The following is a 20,409-nucleotide window of genomic DNA, read 5'->3' as shown; positions in this document are numbered from 1 at the left end:
AATATTAAAGGGGACCTATTATGGCATCTAATACCTATTTTAAAACAGGCCTTGAATGTCTTAAAAACAAGCTTTTGATTGTTTTTGCTAAATAAATGAGAAATTCAGCCTCTGAGCCATGTCTTTATCATCCCATTCTCTAACCTCATTATCTATGAGGGATTCTGAGTGGGCGGGGCTATGATAATGAGGCTCTGTGCTGATTGGCTGCCTGAATGACGCGATACACCGCTACGGAAAAATGGCGGAAGCTCCGGCCGGTGGAGTTAGTTGTGGGCGTGGTTTCACGCATCGGAGGCCAACCGGTGCAAATTGCATTTTGGTTACGTAACGAAAATGCGCAAATCTGAACGGCTCATAAAAGTCACATGAACACTGGGAACCTACGTTCAAGCAGTTACATTAACTAATTACCTCATTTGGCCAGAATTCATTTCAGTTTTCTGCTGCTAGTGATTGGAATCATCTGCAGCAAACACTTAAACTTCACACATTCATCCCATTCTCATTCAAATATACACTCCAAACATTCATCTGTGATCATTGCACATGTTTGTAACTCTTATTTTTATGTGTTGTGTGTTTTTTATATATTGTGTTTGATTGTTTGTTTCACTGTGATTGTATGTGTTTGACTCTTTGTGCCTCTTGCCCAGGTCGTCATTGTAAAGGAGAAACTGTGCTCAACTGACTTACCTGGTTAAATAAAGGTTAAATAAAAAAAAAATCACTGCCATTACAGAGTTGAGTCCAAATTTAAAGCAGGACCCTGATCGGATGTTTGCAGCGTTAAGCTGCGTCTCATCTGCACATCACCGGTGATCACTGGCTTCCACCTGCAGATAGTGGCGATGCTCTGCCACTAGAGGGCAGTGTAATGCTGTAAGAACTGACCTCGAACCCTCTCCCCCTGCAGATCCATCTCCCACGGTGCATCACTCCATCCTGCACCACCAGCTGCCCCCCAGTGGCAGCCAGGCGTACGACACGCTGAGCCTGGAGAGCTCCGACAGCCTGGAGACCAGCGTCTCCGCCGGCAACTCCGCCTGTACCCCGGAAAGGTGAGGGACTTGGCTCTGTTTCCATGGGAACACTCAAGTCTGCCCCCCCCGCGTTTTCACGAGAAAGGTCACCGTTCTTTGTTCCTGTGACAACCTGCCTGCTCACGTGACTACACCGGCTGTTGCCATGCCAACCCGCTCAAGTTTTTTTGAAGTGGAGTCTACAGGTGTTGATAAAGGGCCGTGCCTTTGTTTCTCTCCCGCTGCTTTTCTGTTCTTGTTTTTTTTTTTTTATGGTCTCCAGGCATGTTTGTTTGCCTTGTCACAGCCGTGTAATCAATGCCCCCCCCCCTTCCCAGTGCCTGCGGGCTGGAGGCCCAGCGGATAGAGGAGATGGAGAAGATGCTGAAAGAGGCGCAGCAGGAGAAAGCCCGACTGATCGAGAACAGAGTGAGTTCTCCGTCGCCGTGGTAACCCCAGGTTTACTGGGGATCAGTAACCAGGATCAGTTTTTAGATGAACGGTTATTCAAGCAAAACTCTCCAAACGATCAATACCTGCAGGTTTTCAAGTATTAACATTATATACAACATTATATATATATATAAACATTTAAGTTTTCTTGTTTTGTTTTATAACAAACTGAATATTTTTGAGAGAACCTTTAATTTTATTCATTTATTTTTAATTTAACCTTTATTTAGTCAATTGAGAACAGTTTCTCATTTACAATGATGACCTGGGCAAGAGGCGGCACAAAGAGTCAAACACATACAATCACAGTGAAACAAACAATCAAACACCATATATAAAAAACACAACACGTAAAAATAGTAATAATAATAATTGAGTAATTGTTTGCAACTCCTTATCAAATATTTCAGTGACATTTTGTGGAAAAACTTTAAGATTTAAGAGAACTCATTCATTTGAATGAGAGATTTCATTAAAATAAAATAAATAACATTATTATTATTATTATTATTATTATTATTAGTATTATTATTATTATTATTAGTATTATTATTATTATAAAGACAAGTGTTCCAGTCCTCTAGAAAGTTAACAAACTGTAACTCAGAGTTGTTGCCAGACTCGTATTCCTCCTCTTCAATAGGATAAACTATAGGAGGAGTGAAAGTGAACAGCGAGCTTAAGAGGTGGTGAAATGGAATTGTAAAATATTTTGTTGTCCTTTGTAATATTTCTTCGCGTTGAAACAAAGCGAGCCTGAGAGTAAGTCTCTGAAAGCTGCAAAGGATCATTTTACATCAGCAAAGCGTCGCCTTCCTCACACAGACTAAAAGGATATATTTTACAAAACCCTGGATTGGGATTTGAATCCTCATGTGCATCTTCTGACACTCATTTGCTTTGAATCGCAATATTTGCCTTCCATTAACGTATTTCCCCGTCTCCCATTTCCCCGTTATATTTCTCTTCTCTCCATTGTCTCTTGTTCTGTTGTCCTGGTGCTCCCAGGAGAGGGAGGTGCAGGCTCGGTGGCAGATGCTGGAGGAGGAGCGGAGGCGGCGGGAGGAGGCCGAGCGGAGGCTGCAGGACGAGACGGCCCACAGGCGGAGGCTGGTGGAGGAGGAGGTGAAGATGAGAGAGAAGCACTTCTCTCAGGTCAGTGGAGCGGCGGCGGGGGGGGATGTGAGCTACGATCAAAGATTGTCAAAGACGGAAAGAGATCGTAGGAGAAAGGAGGGGAAGTGGAAGAGCTTGAGAGGAAAAGCAAAGAGTAAAGGAGGAGACGGGGGGGGTACAAGATAAACTCTCAATAAGCTCTGATCGTGTCTCGTCGATATGAACAAATATTCCCAGATTATCCCCTTTGTTTTACACAAGTGAACAATAGGAACGATCGTTCAGCGTCGACACAACGCCACAGCGCTGAGCTTTTCTTTGTTTAGCTGAGTTGCAAAAGTTGTAATTTGGGGAAAATCTTTCCTGAGACGCCTATTATGGGATGGTTAAAGTAGTGTTGTTTTTGTCAGCCTGTTTCAATTTTAGTTTTAGTTTAGTCTTTGGGTCAAGCTGTCATTTTAGTTTTTATTAGTTTTAGTCACGTTCATACTCCTTTTAATCGTGTCAAGTTTCAGTCGACTAAAAGTCTGAACATTTTAGTCAGAATTGTGCAGGACTATTTTAGTCTCGTTTTAGTCAAAGGTTGTATTTAGCCAATACAATTCAAACAAGGTTATCTTATTATTATATTATTGTTACCTTATAGGTTCAAGAACACATTAATTCCTGATACAGAAGACTCTAATTTGAGTTTACAACATATTTATTTTTCTGCATTTCTCCATATCTTTTTCTATTTCAACGACACATTGGGTTTTCTTTTCCACGTCTATGTATGAAAGTGTATCCAAAGACGGTCTCTTCTTCTTCTCCAGCCCCAGAGCAGATCCCTGCGTTTCTCTATGTAACTTAGTTTTTAATGTACGTGAACCTAGAGCTCTGCGTTAACGGCATCAGCCTCTAACTCTGCAGCTGCATCTTCTGGATCTGATTCCCCGCTGCAGCGACTGGGATTGAGGACTAACGTCACCCAGCAGAACTAAACCAGAGGAAACTACTGAAAACATGGACATTAAAGAAATTAAGGAAATGTTCTAACAAAGATTGTTAGAACATTTCCTCTCGTTTTCAAGTTTCAAGTTTCAAGTTTATTTGAGATACATCATTGCATAACAATATGAATAATGATGTTTCTTACATTTTGAGACAAGAGGACCGCTCTTTTGAGAAAAAAATAAAAAAATAAATATCAACTGTAAGACAATGCTAAAAAAGTTTTGGTCAACAAGTTTTTATTTTGTAATCTACATTTTAGTCTCATTTTTATTCCTCTACGATATTGCATTATATATTTAATTATCGTTATCGTCACATGACCAGCATTTCCGTTGCGTTTCGTTTTCCTCAGGTGATAAGGTTCGTTGACGACGATATTTAGTCATAATTTTCGTTAACGAAAGCAACTTTATTTAAAAGGTTGTGGTTTTTTTCTCCCAGGCCCGTCCAATGACGCGCTACCTGCCGAACCGCAAGGAGGAGTTCGACCTGCGCGCCCACGTGGAGTCGTCGGGCCACTGCGTGGACACCTGCCCCTTCGTCATCCTCACCGAGAAGATGTGCAAAGGTCACCTGGTGAAGATGGGCGGCAAGATCAAGTCCTGGAAGAAGCGCTGGTTCGTCTTTGACCGCCTCAAGAGGAACTTCTGCTACTACGCTGGTGAGGGGGGCGATGGTGAATAGTTGTTGAAATGAGGTTAAAATTGTATAAATGTATACATTTAAATCATTATGGCCCCACTGACTCGGCTGCTGGTACAACTAGATGTCGCACTGCGTTAAAAATACAACAAAAAAAAAACTGTAGAGTTTTTTGGGGGGGGGCACAATGTACCTTGGCATACAACGGGGCGTAACGGTACGCAGAAGTCACGGTTAGGTACAAGCTTGGTACAATGGGGAAAAAAGAAAGGTAGAAAATAATATTTTGGTCCTTTAATTTTTAAAAATGTAACCATCCAACAATGGCTTATTGGTCATAAGTTAGGTCATAAGATCAGTTCAGTTCTGCTGCAGTGGAAAAAGAAAACTGAACATAAAGTAGGGGTTTAACGTTTCAACAATTCCACTGTTATTTTCTTCCTGGTTTGGGTTCAGTTTCTTTTACACATTAGAGAGATTAAAAACATTAACGTTTCCATTGTTCTGTCTGGAATTTATATTTGAAAAGATAATGTTCCTTTCTTTCAGATATCTGATCAACAAATATGATTTCAAAAGCAAGTGTTATTTAACCTATTTAAAGCAAACATAAAAATCTGGTTTTCTGTAGTTCAGTTTGATTTTCTAAACCAGACGGGGAATGAATTGTCCAATCACATTAGATTAAAAACAACAACATACGAGTACGTCACGATGCTGATCGCAGATTCGTTGCTGATAACTGAGTTTCTGGGACGAACACGACTGCGTCCCTTTACCAATCTAATTCAAACCAATTAAAAGTGATCCTCAGGTCACGTGATTATTATTATTATTATTATTGACCGGCGCTCCTTACTTCCGGAAGTAAATAAAATAAAATAAAAAACATTTTGGAACCAAATAAATATTTAAACAACATTTAATTACTATTGACAGTCACCCACAGACTGAAATAACACCTTCTTTTAATAATTATTTGCATCTTACATGTTTTTTATTTTATTATTATTTCTTGATTTGACGGGGCGGCGCCCTAGCGCCCTCTACTGACCAGCCGCCACTGGTGTAGAGTCTGAAAACTGGACGGGGGGACTTCTTAGGGCCCGATTTACTAAGATCCTAAATAAAGAGTACTAAATTGCGTGTGCACTGAAAAAGTTTGCACGTGCTGTTGTTGTGTGTTTTGCGGGTGATCAACTAAGAATGCTTGCGCAATTGATAACAGGTGCAAACAGCAGTATTTAAATGAGGTGTTGCGTGTCTTACGGTTTGCGCCATGGAGAGTCTGGATGGAAAGCAGGATAGTCGCAAGCGCAAAATGAAATTTGACGAGTTGGAGTTAGAGATATTAGTGGAAAAGGCAAATAAACACATTCATGAACTACAGCAAAGAAATTTAAACATTACCAAAAGAAACGCAATATGGGAGAAAATCTGCGATAGAATAAATGTAGTTGGTAACACAAAAAGAACGGCAGATGAGGTTAAAAGAAGGTGGCAAGATATAAGGCGAAGAACTAAAGAAAAAGTGGCCTTTAATAAAACTTCGGCAAACAAGACAGGTGGAGGGCCTGCGGAAGAGATGTCTCTAACCAGCATTGAGCAGCAGGTGCAGCTCACCTTCTGCGAGGAGCAGATAACTGGGATGACACGCTAGAGCCAACTGCAGAACAGGCGCACAATAAGAAACACTTTTTTCTCCATGAAAACACGTGATTTATTTATTATCACAAATAAAAAAATGAATGTGCCTCCTGTGGCAACCTTTTGCTGAATAATACTCGATTTAACATTCAAAGAAAATATTTCTCCTTTTGCATGAGGAGAATCCTCACCACAAGTTGAGCCATCCCCACCCCAGTCCTCAAATCAGCCCTTAACTCATTCAACAGCTCCAAGATGGAATCGCTAGATAGTCGATATGTTTCAACTATCTGGTTTTCATTCATTCCAAACAAATTTACCCGAATCCGAAAGACTCTCTCTCTGCGTATTCTTTGATTTTGGCGATGTCGCCTCCTTGCCACAATACCAGCAGCCATCGGTGCGTAATGCTGGGCAGATTAGCACCTTCCTTTCCAACGTATTAAATACAGACGCAATCACAATCCCCGCAATTACTTTCAGGCTTGGTAAATCTCATTGCGTGTGGTAAATGGACCAATTTGCATTTTCCCCTCCCAGTATTTAGCGCTTTCTGGCGGGTACGCCCCATATTGATTATTCATCAGGGCAAAAGTACTAAATGAACAGCGTGTGCTATTTTGCTCATTTGAGAGACGCAGTCCTCTTTGCACGCTGTTAGTAGATCAGCTGGCACTTTGGTTTGCGGGTGATGTCAAGTTTGCACACGTTTTTACGCACGCAAACCTTTAGTAAATCAGGCCCTTAGACAGGTGCAGCCCGTTTGGAGGGCAGTCGGATCAGTCCAGTACAGACTAAAACCCCCATGAGCCCGCTGGGATCAGTCGGGAGACAGATGAGACAGGGGGAGACAGGTGAGACAGGTGAGACTATACCCGCCCTACGACTGGTGGGACCGATGAAACCTCTGCAGACTTCTGGCTGGGGGTCCCGGGCCTGATGCAGCTCAAGTCCTGGCATGTGACACCCTGATGTCTGTTTCACCCGTCTGTAAAACCTTTAAAGCCTCAAAATGTGAACAAACGTAAAGAAATACAGTCACTAAAACCCACTCGAGTCTGAAAATGTGAACAAAAGGAAGAGACGAGCTGGTCGTGGCGGCGACTGGCGGGCTGCGTGCAGACGTCATGATCGGGGCTGCTGGGACGCCTGCAGGTCCGGAGAGGCTTCTGCAGAGTCGGGATCAGGCAGGGCTTACGCAGACCTGTGGACCCGAGCTGCAGAGGCCTCAGCGGACCTGCCGGATTGGTCCTTTCTCTGGTTAATCTCCAACCTTTTTTAAATTCAAGAAGGGTTTGTGGGAATACGCAGAGCGGCGCTGGCGGCGCCGACGGCGCTGACGGCTTCCAGCAGCCACAGCGGACAGTTAACCCGCTGGATGAGACGTCTCCGCTCCGTCACGTCACCAAAAGCCCTCGGAAACATACGGAGGCACTTTCCAGAGGAGACGGTGACAGAAAGTAATAGTTTAGCTTTTCTTTGATGTGTTTTACTGTTAATGGCAAAGAAGTGATGAAAAAATAATAAGCTGAGCTTAACTGACACATTTCCGTGAAACGGTAAACACTTTTACCAGCGTGAAGCAAGTTGAAAAGAAAAATCCTTGTTGCCCCTTTCCGCTGCCTTTGAGGCCTCAGTGCTCCAGCTCCCGTTAAATCCGACTTCAGCACATCTTTATGTCGCCAAAGGACTGATTTAATAACTTAAAATACACTGATTATCTCTGTTTCCAGTTAAAGTCAGTTAAAGTGATCTAACCAGTGTCGGAGAGCCGAATCTGGATCAGATTCTGCACTTTTTTCACTAAAAACCCAATTTAATTCCCGACCTGTCGACCACCCGACTGGAAGCCGGGCGAACGGTCCAGAAGTGGAGCTTCGCTCCCGGTTTCTGAGCACGATCGCTGCTTCGTTAATCACGTCTCTCTGTATCTGAAAGGAAAACAATCTTCTGAATAATTCACAAGCTTGTTTTTGAAACATATTATTTTACAATCAAGTTCAAAAAACGGAATCCAACAATATTTTCAATCCTGACACCCCTGCTCTCGTTCGCTCCCCTCTCCACTCACTCGCCTAGCCTTTTCACCCCCTCACTCCTGACGAAGATGATGGTGATGACGGTGATGAAATAAGATGCAATACTTTCTGGAGATGTGTTTTTCTTGGGGAGGAGGCTAGCTCCTGGCTTGTTCGTGACTAATAAAACGAAACTCACATTTCAAAAACATTTATCTCATTACTAAGCAGATTTGACTAATGGAAAAAGGGAAAGCAGGAGAAAAAAAAAGTGTGAGACGCGTTTCAGAAGATTGCTTTTAATTGTTGGTGGGTGTTTGTTTCTCCGCTGGGCGCTGCGCCTCGCGTGGAGGAGACTTAAAGAAAAGACCAGTGTTTATTTGAGCAAGACTCGAGTCCAGACAGACTTTTCATGTGAAGACGTGTCTGACATCCTCCTCCACCCTGAAACGCCTCATAGTTGAGCCCCGAACCGTAGAAACCCATCAGCTCAGCATCCAGCCAGCTCCGTCCTGAGGTGGCGCTGAAATACGACCAGCAAACTTTTCAGCGTGCAGGGACGGAGCAGAGAACAGAGGCTGGACGCCAGGTCCAACCCGCTTCCAGCCCTTTGCTTTCTTTCTTTTTTTTTTTTGAACACGAAAGATCAAATGTGATATTCAAAAGGGCGGTTTCTTTTTAAGATTTGCACAAAAAAAAAAAAGTGTCAACCTTGCCAGCAGCGAAAAGGCTCCGAAAGGAAAAAAGAGAAGAAGTGCAGACAATCCAGAAAGAGAGAAACAACTGAAGAAAACAAGTCATATTAATAGGACAGTTGAGACTTGAGGCATAGCTGGAAATAGACTTGCACATTTAATTAACTTTTACTCTGATACGGTGCTGCTCATACCTATTCATGGACTGCATGTCGCTGGGAAAAATACTTCATACATATTTTCCTGTTTTCCTCTCTTTTCCCTTCCTTTTTTTAAAAAACTTTCTGTCCAATAAATAAAAAAAGGAAAAATCGCACAAATAGATGATTGAAAAAGTCCAATTTAATCACATTTATCAGATTTTCTTAACTAAAGTTCTCTGAAAGGAAAATTTAGGGTCAAAATCACACGACAAGAAGATTTCACATTTAGCTTTTAATTCTGAAACATGGAAAAATGATAAAATTTGAACGTGCAACAAAATAAATAACTGGATAAACAGCAGTTTAAAGTAAAACGGATGATGATCTGATGAGGATGAAGTTTACGGATCGAATGAATATGTCCATTGTCGTAAGATGAGGTTCATTTTAATTAATTCTCTTTCTTCATCCATTCCCTCCTCTATTTTTCTTTTTTCCCTCATTATTAACCAACATTTACTTTTTTATCAGTCTCCATTTGTTTTCTTTCCCGATTAAGGACACAAACACTAATCTTTTTTTTTTTCTTATTTAACCAGGGATGTCCCATTGAGATTAAAAACCTCTTTTTCAAGGGAGTCTTGGCCAAGAGGCAGCAAAAAAAAAAAGTTTTTGTTACTTGTCATTCAGTAAATGACAAGTGTTTTGTAATAAGATATCTTTTGTTCTCCACTTATTAATATTATTATTATTATACTTATTATTGTCGCGTCTTCCCTCATCACTCGCCGGTTTCCAGCGCGTCTGCTGCTCGAACTGGCAGAGGTCTTGCATCAGTACCACAAGATCTAACGTTTTCTCTAATATATTTATTTCCTTTTCCTCTTCAGACAAGCACGAGACCAAGCTGAAAGGGCTCATTTACTTTCAGGCCATTGAGGAGGTTTATTACGACCACCTTCGCAGCGCCGCCAAGGTAAACGCTCCTTTTCCTTCCACTACACTTCAGCACTTTATTGAGCATTTGGACATTTTCTGCGCCCGTGTCTCGGCCGGGCGGGGCGAAGCAGAGCCGGGCGACTCCACAACGCGCTTTATTTAGGTTGGTTGGATTTCTGGGGACTTTTGAAGAGAAGGTTTTTATGGAAATTAATTTAACAGAAACAAATATATTTTATTTAAGAGAGTATGTTGAGTCTCTTGAAATGTTATGTTTATTTCTATGATCACAATTTATTCTGAAATGTCAAAAAAATGTCAGCATTAAATCAAAATTACATTCATTTTTTTTTTAAATAATTGTTCCGTGGAAGTGATTGTCTAAAAATAAATTATACTTAAACTTACAGGCCTCAGTTATGTTATAATTCTCTACTTTTATAGTCAGATGTTTGATCAAACTCCTCAGGAGGACGAAGCAACAGCGTTCAGGTTTCATTTATGTGAGAAGTAAAGTTTTCCGCCTCCTCCTGTGATCCTGCAGAGCCCGAATCCATCTTTGACCTTCTGCGTGAAGACTCACGACCGGCTGTACTTCATGGTGGCCCCGTCGGCGGAGGCCATGAGGATCTGGATGGACGTGATCGTGACGGGTGCAGAGGGCTACACGCAGTTCATGAGCTGAGAGACCTCCGGGTGAAAGATCGGAGGGGGACGGAGGAGGGGCACGCACACGCACACACACACACACCTGCGACCCGGCTGAAACCGGCGGCGTGCGAAAGACGGACATCTGAAGGGATGAAGGGTCTCGGGAGCTGCGCCCTCGAGCTAATGAGGCTCAGCCACCACAAGGGTGCATTTTAACGAGATTTTAGGTTGTATTTATTGTCCGGCTGTGAGTTTGAAAGGAAGGAAGACGGCAGCCTGTCGGAGGATGATGGAAGCCAGCGCTCCGCCACATCAATAATACTCTCTTACCAAAATGTATCATTGTAATATGATGGTTCAGATTTCAGGAGGAGCGTTTACTTTCACCGAGCTCGACATTTACAGCGCTGATTTCTGCACACGGCGCTCTCACGCGTACCTTTTTGATACATTTCTACTTTTTCTCCGACTTTTAACTTTTTCAGATGGAAAAAAATAATAATAATTCAACATTTCCAAAGACGAAAGAAAAAAAATGATAAGGAATCATACTAAAATACGGATTTAAACATGATCTGGTGCTTTGTGACAGAGTTAAAACATCCCCTGCTCTGTTAGCAGGTAGTCAAGAGTGGACATTCTGGGACCAAAACTGTGGAAACAAAGCAGTTTTCAGTCTTTGCAGAACACAAAACACTCAAAGTTTTTGCAGCTATAGTGATTGGGGGCAAATAATTGGCTGTTTCAAGCCTCTGAAAAGACTTAATTCCCCTTCAGTGACTGTCTTATAGACAAAAGTCGTTTAAACTCGTTCACGTGTCCAGAAAGGACCTTACAGCCATCTCCTTCCTTCAGTAGATGCTGATGGCATCTGATTTCTGCTTTTATCTAAAAAAATGTAACCTCTAATTAGTTCTATCGGAGCAGCATCACTTAGGTGGAGTTTAGTCACAGGTTTAAAGAACTGTTTTATTCTAACGAAGCCCCAAATGTTCTCCGTCACCGATCAGAAATCCCTCACGAAGCCCCACGCTGCCGACCGTCTAACAGAACTACGCTTGTTTTATCTCTAAACATGTTCCTTTTAATACAGTTTTATATATCGTTCCAAGAGCTTTTCATTCAGTTAAATAAGAAAAAAAAAAACAGTGTTTGTACTTTTCATAAATATGTCAAATAAGATCTTCTTAGCGTTTCAGAAAAAAAATGACGACTTATAGTGAAATAATTATATTCTCAAACCACTATGTAAATCTAATAAAGGAAAATATAAGCTGCACCTGCTGGTTTGTTTGTTTTCTTGGTGACAAATGGGCTAAACTGAACAAAGCTCTTCCTCGCCTCCTTAATTAGTGCATCTCACAAACACGTTGTTACTTCCCAGCTTTATTCAAATAATCTCCCGAGCCCTGATGAGCTGCGGGCTTTCACAAAGGTGTTCCCGTCGAAACCCCCCCCCCTTAAAGAGTGTGTTTACATAAGAGCAGTCAGGTAGTCTAATATGGTAATGGTCTCATTAGTCTCGATTGTCGACACGGGTTTGGTCCAGAAACCGCACCGACATTTGTGTTTCTGGGCCGGCGTGATTAATTATATAACTCATTTGCACTAAAGAAACATGAAATTACATGCAACTTAACATGCATGATTCAACATCGAGAAATTTGAAGCCACACAGTTTTCATAAAATAGTTCTTATCTCCTCGTGCCCTTGTTTCAAATCGGATCAGTGCAGCGTGATGATGAGGATGATGTGTGACCGGAGCGGCGATGAGGGGGATATTTAGCAGGTGTGCAGGTGATCAGGGAAACTCCCCACTGATGGGAACCACTTAGATTCATCCTTAATTCCCTGAGTTGGAGTTGGAGACTGTGTTTAGCTTTAATGACGGAGACGAGGATCCGTCCTCCCCGAAACTCCAGGTGAAGTTTCCTCCACAAAGACGCTGCCGGCGGCCCGGGGCTTGTTTACATCTCTCTGACCTTGGGAGAGATTTTCACTCATCACGGCGTTCGGCCGCCGCTGCTCCCGGCTGCATGATAAACAGCCTGGGAGAGGGGCGGGCGAGCTCATTACCGTGGTGATGAACGTGAGTGACACCCAGCCTGGCTGTTGGTAAAATTTTAATGAGCCAAGGGTGATCTCTCACTTACACACACACGCACACACACACACACACACAACACACACACACACACACACACACACACACACACACACCGGGCCTTCACAAATAAGAGAGTCAAGCTGCGAATTAGTCGACGTCTCACATGAGTTTATCTCCATTAATGGGAGATATTAGCCCTATCTGAACACACACACACACACACATACACACACACTGGACTGATGAAATGGAGACATCTTTGGCTCAGAGGGAAGGTTCATAGAGTTAACTGTCAAAACGTCTTCTCCCACGTCTAACCCGGTATTTCAGAGCAACGGCTTGTAATGTATAAGTTCTCACATCCGCACGTGAGTTCAGACTAATTTCAGAGATTAAAGGAAAACAATCTTTTGCACATCCCCGAACATGCTCCCCCATCCACACACACACACACACACACACACACACACACTCACACACACACCGCAGATGAAAGCATCTCTGACTAAATGCGTCTGATACAGCAGCAAGAACTACGCTCCTAATGTTTACCGCTTTGAACAACTCATCCTCAATTTCTGTGGAGGGAACGTGAAGTTCCTGTCATTAATTCAAAACAACACACACACACACACACACACACACACACACACACACACACACACACACACACACACACACACACAATCATTAAAACTAGATTTCATTGCAACCACAACAATAGCATGTGAAAAACATCCAGAGGGCGTCGGTGTTGACTGAAAGTGGCCAACAAAGACATGATCGCACTCCAGTGAGATTTTTTTTCTGGTGTTTTCTGTATTTATTGTTTATTGACGGTCCGATTTCACACGATTAATGTACTTAGATTTTATTTGTCAAGTTGTTAAATGTAATTTTATCAAAGCAGGATTAGTTGTTGGGTTTAATAACAATAATGTATGTTTACTGCTTACATCCATTATGCATCCACCCACCCACCCATCCATCCATCCATCCATCCACCCATCACTAGTGCTCCAGTTACCACGGACACCACTGTTGTCTCCTGCATTCAGCCTTTTTTACATTTAATGTGTTTCTTCTCAAGTTCGGAGTCACGTGAGACTATGACACGTCTCCCGGCCTTCTTACTGAGTCTTTCAGCACTTGGCTGGTTCACCGTGTGTCTCAGTCTCGATCTGGAACTTCCAGAGGATCTTCTCTCCTTCCTCCTGTATCATCATCTCCTACCTTGGACTATAGGACAGTGACGGTGTCCATCAGCGCAGGTCTTCAGGATCCACCGCTCTGCACGTTCTAGATGTTAACAGAGTTGTGATGATTTTGATGACATGCTGATAGTGATGCTTCTAAACATCTAAAACATACAGGTCAAACGGTCCCAAAGACCTGGATCGGAGCACAACTTTAGTGGGTTTTTATTTTTCAGTTACCGTATTTTCTGGACTATAAGCCGCTACTTTTTTCATAGGTTTTGAACCATGCAGCTTATACAAAGGTGCGGCTATTCTGTGGATTTTTCTTCCACCACTCGGGCGCTCTAACCGGAATTAGAATAAAAACTAAGACAAAATAAATGCAAAGAAGAATACACTACTTGTTCTTTAGCAGATAGAAGTAAGTAGAAGCAGATTTCAAACAGATAAATAGATAAATAAATAGCGGTTATTTTCTCTTGGTTCTGTCCCGTTTTAATCAGCAAAGTTGCTGCCGTGTTAAAAGACACTGTTAGGAAAGGATCTATTTAGGTACAAACATGTACATCATTTACAGTTCAAAATGGTTCTGTACATGTAGTAAATGTCTAATCTAACAACATAAATATCTGCGGCTTGCATATCTTTTTTTTTAAATAGAGCGGATGCAGCTTATATACAGGTGCGGCTTATAGTCCAGAAAATACGGTAATTTGATTATTTGAGTTTGGTTTTAATTAGTTAAACAAACACATCAGTAGTTTTTGTTTTGAAAAATGGGTTAGTTTTAGAGGTATTGACTTACAGATAAACAAAACAATCCAGGATGAAATAATCAAGAGTGCCATACAGAGCAAAAATCTTCTATTCTTCCTTTTAAATTATTAGAATTAGAAAAGAATTGAGTAATTAGAAAGATGAAGCCCCAAATTTAAAAAAAAAAAGGCACGAAATTAAATTAAAATAGGTTAATTTGACCTTTGATTGTATTTTGTTTCATTTAGTTCTGCATTCTTCATTTTAGTTTTATAAAAACCTTTAGTTTTTATTCCTATTTAACTTACAGGACTGTTTAGTGTTAGTTTCCGTTAACTATAATAATGGATCAGAGAAAACTGCTCCATTATTTCCCACCTTTACTCAGCACAGATGTACCTGCACACGGCTCCATCTGCTAGATTAGCTCTTCCTTCCCGCCGTACCTGCTGCGTCCTGCCCCCCGCTGCTCTGTGCCGGAGGCATCGCCGCCCGGCCCACCGGGGGTCGTGTCTGGGGGTGGTGGACCCCAGACTTCGGTTTATCCTGGGCTGGTATCTTCTGGATCTCGTGTAAGCTGGCTTTACGGCAGCTGCGTAACGAGCGTTGCATTGGTATTGCTGAACTTTTGGATCTAAGACTGTGTGAATTCACAGCACGGATTTCACTGGTGCCCAGCTCCTGTCTATACAACCTTTTGAAATAGACAGTTAACAAAGCTCGGCCGGCCATCATGAATGTTTTCCTCCCAGACAAAAAGTTATAGGTTATTTCCTCTTGCTTGTGTGCACTCGTACATCCAGAGCTCCATTCATTGCTGTGGAAACCTCCATAAGCTGACATAGCTGCAAAACTTACTTAATTATTTCCAGTTGTTCTGAGCCTTATTTGTTTCATGTGTGTTGAAAAATGGTTTAGGTCACATGGCGGGTTTCAGAAGAACATAAAACTAGTCCGCCTTTGACTCAAATTCTCACGAGTGATGTTGATATGACCCGGATGCAGGAGACCAGGAGTTCCAAAAAACATGTTTTATTAAATTAAACAAAACCTAAAGCGCTGTTGAGCAGGACAGCGAAAAACCAGAACATGAAAAAATAAAACAAACAAGATAAGATATACACAGAAGGGTTGACGAGACACAGGCGTGGACAATCAGGGCAGATGGGAACCAGGGAAGTCAATACAGAACTGAAACACAGACACAGGTTTCAAAATAAAACAGGAACTGAAATCAAACCGTGACAGAACTGGTACGAAGTTGTACAGACAAGTGCGGTATGTGGTGTTGACAAACAAACTATGCTCAAACTATGGGTGCTGCTGCATAGTTTGAGCAAAGACAGTAAAAAAAATGATGAATGAAGCATGAGGTCACGTGACCCCGTTAGTTTGTGAAGAGTGGTTTGGAAGCCCGTTCGCAGCCATGTTGGGACACGCCCACCGTGTGTCAATCAAAGTTAGCTTTGGATACCAGCTCCTTCAGCGGCTCCCCACCGAAATATCTGCATTTACAGCTGAACAAACCGTTAAACATGTTGACTTGAGGATGAAATCAAAAGTGACTGTTGTGTTTAGCCTACGCTGGATTCATACAAGCATGGTAGCATGATGATGAGGAAGTGTTAACGGCTAGCCATTGGCCGAGCCGACTGTCAATCAATCATATTAGAATTACATTTATGTGGCACAGAGAAATTTTACCCCTGACCGAAAGGATTTTTTTCAAACCAGGCTGTTAATATGTTTATTTCTGCTCTAAAGTTGGACATTTTAACATGGAAGTGGATGGATATTGACCTGCTTTTGCAGCCTGATTCTAGTGGTCAGTCGAGGAACTGCAGCGAATCTTGGTTCCAAATGAGCCTCAAGTTAGGTAGTTAGGTAGGTTTATTAGAAAAGCCATGTATTGTGTACGAAACAAGTCAGGGAGGTAAGTTTGACAAATTTACAGTTTTCAGAACAGACCATGAATCTTTTGTAGATAATAGTAATAATAATACAAAAATGAAATAAAGAAACTGACAAAAACAATATGGCAAAGGCTAGGCATCATATTTAAAACAGCAAGGACTTAGCAATGTTTTGATAAATCATGGCAGTTTTCTTATTCTCATTTTTACTCACTAGCTTTTAACTCGCCATGATTGTTGTATTTCATTTACGTGTGTTATGTTTTACGTTGTCCTGTTGTTGTTTTTAAAAGTGCTTTAAAAATGAACTTGAACTTGAACTTATTGGTATTAGAGATATATTTAGGTGATTTGAAATATACGACAAAGTAGTTTAGAAAGACAGTAAACAATGAAGAGGTATTTTTCCATTTACAAGTATGAATAAAGTATTTACTCAAAATGATCACAAGATTAATGACATCAGAAATATCAGAGTCCAAATTGTCCATGAAATAAAGAACATCCTTAGCTGTGACATAAGGAATTTTAGAGATTTTAAGCGATAACCAACTATGAATATCAGACCAAAAAACATTAACACGTTGACAAGTGTAGAACAGATGAACTGTTGTTTTCTATTTTAGAGGAACAAAGAAGTTAGGTGGTTGGCCCACCTCCATGCTGCTGAGAGTGCTGAAAAGGTACCAGGCTCGTTTCAACCAAGACATTTTGTCAAGTGGATGTGTTTAGCCATCCAGGCTAATATTAATGATGATAATCTAATCTAATCAATGCATTACTTTTCAAATCTATAGGATCAAATCTATAGGTTTTGAAAAGTAGGGAATATGAAACTAAACCCTTTATGATTAAAAACCAGTCACATACATTAACAGACACTCTATAGCACTAAAGCTTTATTTAAAAGGTGCAGTGTTGTGTCAGTGATGTAAGTATGACCAATGTTTTAGTGGGGAGCAGCGTCGTGACATTTACCTCACAAATGAAAAATAAGCAACACGTCAAAACAATCGATGCCGGGAAGATGTACATCCTCTAATCAGCTGAAATAAATAAGCATGTTCTGCAATACATTTGGCAACTTACACCCACGGGTTGAATTTAAAAGCAAATAAATGATGGCAGGGAAACACATGAGAGTTGAAACTGGCCAATTCTTTACATTTGTTTTTTTTTTTTTGGGGGGGGGGGGGGGGGGGGGGGGGTGTCTTACAGGGGGATTCCTGAGTCACACACAAATAAAGAGAGAACCATGTGCTAAACTAGATTTCCCTCTTAATGTTGTTGTAAAGTTTCAAGGCGGAAGAAAATAAAATCACAAGTGGTGTTCATCTCCATGAGGGAAAGGATCTTCGCTTAGCGTCTGTGTAAGAGATTGCAATGAGCAGGAAACATATAGTCTGAAAGAGTATTGCTTGTGTAAAGCTCAGAGGTGATAGACGTTGAGCCTCGGGGGGGTGGAGGGTTCGCAGACTAGTATGACAGTGTGACTGCTGTAAATAACACAGAGCAGCCTTCTGGGACCTGTTTGCTTAAAGAGTCAAAGTTCTGACGAGGAGAAGTGATGCACGAACATTACAGCTGTAGCCTTAGTTGTGTCCTTGTTCACTTTCACTTCATCTGCAACTTGTTAACCTTTACCATGTTTTTGTTTATTTAGAGCTGTATGTGGAAATATTTCAAGCAGCTAATATTCAAGTCACTTTCTACTGTTTGCTTTTATTTTATCTCAGCGGGCTTTGTGTATCACAGCTGTTTCATTCATACAAAAGACAAAAAAAGAAACTACAGTCCTTTACATAAAAAAAAAAGAAACAAACAAAGAAAAGAAACTATAATTTACCATGAAGTCCTTGAGGGATGGTACATAAAAAGCTTGTAACTGGCTCTGATCTGTCACGGCCGAATGAGTTGAAACAGCCACGAGTGAAAACGCTCTTCACCTTTTTTGTGATTTGATTACCTGTTTTCATGCCAAACCAACAAACGCGTAAGCAAACGCTGGGCTGAACCCGAGCAGAAAGATTCCCAAATCCCCTCCGAGAGGCTTCCATTCACAAGTGGTAACTGAACTCCATGTTTTCTTCGTATGTTCAAAAGAGGGGCAAAAGTTGAGGACAATAAATTCTGAGAGAGATGATGATGAAATGATGGTGTAACCCCCACTAACGTGCCATACATGCACTTGGCATGCAGTACTGACTTTTCTAACTTCTCCGCTCATGCACAGCGTTGAATGAATTTGGGAATTGATTGACAGTTGTTTTGTTTGAAAAGAAAATCTTTTTTTTTTTCAAATCTGTCAAAACTAGTCTGGTCTGATTCAAAATTGTTTACATGGTCTAAATTGGCTTGTCAAATGTGATTGTATATTCTTAAAAACTTGTAAAATGCCTGTAATCCTGTTACTGAGCCGCTGAGCCTACTGGACCATCGCATGTACGCAGCAGACATTAACATGCTTTCTCTTGTGATTTACACATCTCTTGTTGAGCAACGACAAAAGATCGTTGTACTCAAAAGTGGAGACAAAATGGAAAGTGATGTACTGTCACGAGCAGCACCTTGGATTTCTCTCATGTCACACAAACAGGAAGCCCTCAGTGGGCCAATTAATACAGACGGAGAGAGCAGTCAGCGATTTCCTGCGAGACCTGCCAACATCACCAGCTACTACTACCTCAAACTGGTCTCCATTACGACCACATTTATCTAGATTGCATCAGGCTCCCTTCCTACAAATCTCTCAAAGCTCATATGGTAGCTACAACCCTCAACAATTTTGCTGAATTGCTTTCCCATAACAGGACTGCCCTTATGTGTGGTCAGAATTCAACAGATGGAGCGTGTGGGGACATTTAATTAAATTGAATATAATTTACAGTTAGAGCGTTTCTGTTGTCTTGGCTTCTCTGTCAGGATAGTGTCATTACATGGCATCAGTTCAAGTTAAGGTGCTGTGAAGCTCCCTAAATCCAACGACCTGCGTCTCAGTGGACAAATCTATTACAGGCCCATCAACATTTAAATCCGGCAGAACTGTAAACAAATCTGGCAAAGCGATAAAGTCACAGACATGCAACTCAGCAAATGAGATGGAGGATGGTTGAACTGGGAGGGGTGGCGCTACAGAGGTGAGCTGAAAGAAAAACACTGGGTAAGGAGGAGAGAGAGAGATGCAAATCCCATGGCAACAGCAGCCGAAAAACAAGTCTAAAATAGGGGGCAGTGTCCGCTATCGCTATAGCAACAGGAGAACAGTACACTTACTCAGTATCAGGATTTGATGAAAGGGGAAAGACAAAGCTTTATTACTGACATAATTATTATTGATATAGGCTGCCAGTTTTTAATTAATTTAGCCAATTGATAAATTAGCAATGAGAAATTGTCAATTACATAATGTATAAGGAAAACAGTTAACAAGCTTTTGTGAATAGTTTATCTTTCCTTATTTGATCCCTTACTGTCATTTCCTTCTACGTCTATCAGCAAACAGTAAACAGTTGTTGAATAATGTATTAATACAATAAAAGGGAAATGTGTCATAAGTAAAACAGAACTCAAAGTAAAAAAGTGGTTTACAATTAGAATAATACTGTTTATATCATCCTTAAATCCCTGTAATTTGTTTCCTTAATTGTGTGATATCACCATGAACCATAAAGTTCTTATTAAAGAACAATGAGCTTGTTAAAATGTATTAAAAAGCAAAAGTAAAAGCTTCTCTCAGCTTTGAAGAACTGCTACACTGAGCTCCACGCCCGGTTTGTTTACATGAAACATGTGCACCAAAAAAATAAAAAAGGATAACTGGCGCTTCGCCCTGCCTGTCGCCGACCAATCATATTTCACTAGTAGCCGATTCCAACCAATGAGAGAGCAGGAATCTGAGCCGCATCAGCCAATCACACGGCCCGTGGACCACTGATGCAAGGGAGCTGCAACAGTCTCCTCAAAACAACAAAATGTGTAGTGAATCAAATAGTCCTTCAACTAAACAATACCATACGTAGTGGTGAACTACTTGGAGAACCATGTTCACGTAAATAAAACCTATATATGGCAGGTCTCGGACATTATAGTGTAGTTACGCCCAGCTGTGATG

At 41.3% G+C, this 20,409-nt stretch overlaps 1 protein-coding gene across 10 annotated transcripts in view; it reads left to right on the top strand.

The window, feature by feature from the left end:
• Nucleotides 1–11,595, top strand: part of LOC133459699 (pleckstrin homology-like domain family B member 1) — a 47,943-nt gene extending 36,348 nt beyond the window's left edge. For all 10 annotated transcript variants that reach the window (XM_061739895.1, XM_061739897.1, XM_061739899.1 and 7 more), the window contains 6 exons: nt 917–1,061; nt 1,361–1,451; nt 2,484–2,630; nt 4,029–4,248; nt 9,623–9,708; nt 10,216–11,595. In XM_061739895.1, coding sequence (XP_061595879.1) covers nt 917–1,061; nt 1,361–1,451; nt 2,484–2,630; nt 4,029–4,248; nt 9,623–9,708; nt 10,216–10,356 — 830 coding nt within the window. In that variant the 3' untranslated portion in view covers nt 10,357–11,595. The remainder of the gene's footprint in view (nt 1–916; nt 1,062–1,360; nt 1,452–2,483; nt 2,631–4,028; nt 4,249–9,622; nt 9,709–10,215) is intronic.
• The last annotated feature ends 8,814 nt before the right edge of the window (nt 11,596–20,409 follow it).

This window comes from Cololabis saira, chromosome 14, assembly GCF_033807715.1.
Source record: "Cololabis saira isolate AMF1-May2022 chromosome 14, fColSai1.1, whole genome shotgun sequence".
In the NCBI taxonomy this organism is placed as follows: domain Eukaryota; kingdom Metazoa; phylum Chordata; class Actinopteri; order Beloniformes; family Belonidae; genus Cololabis; species Cololabis saira.
Note: the sequence above shows the minus strand (reverse complement) of the source record. Positions and strands in the feature narration are given on the sequence as shown.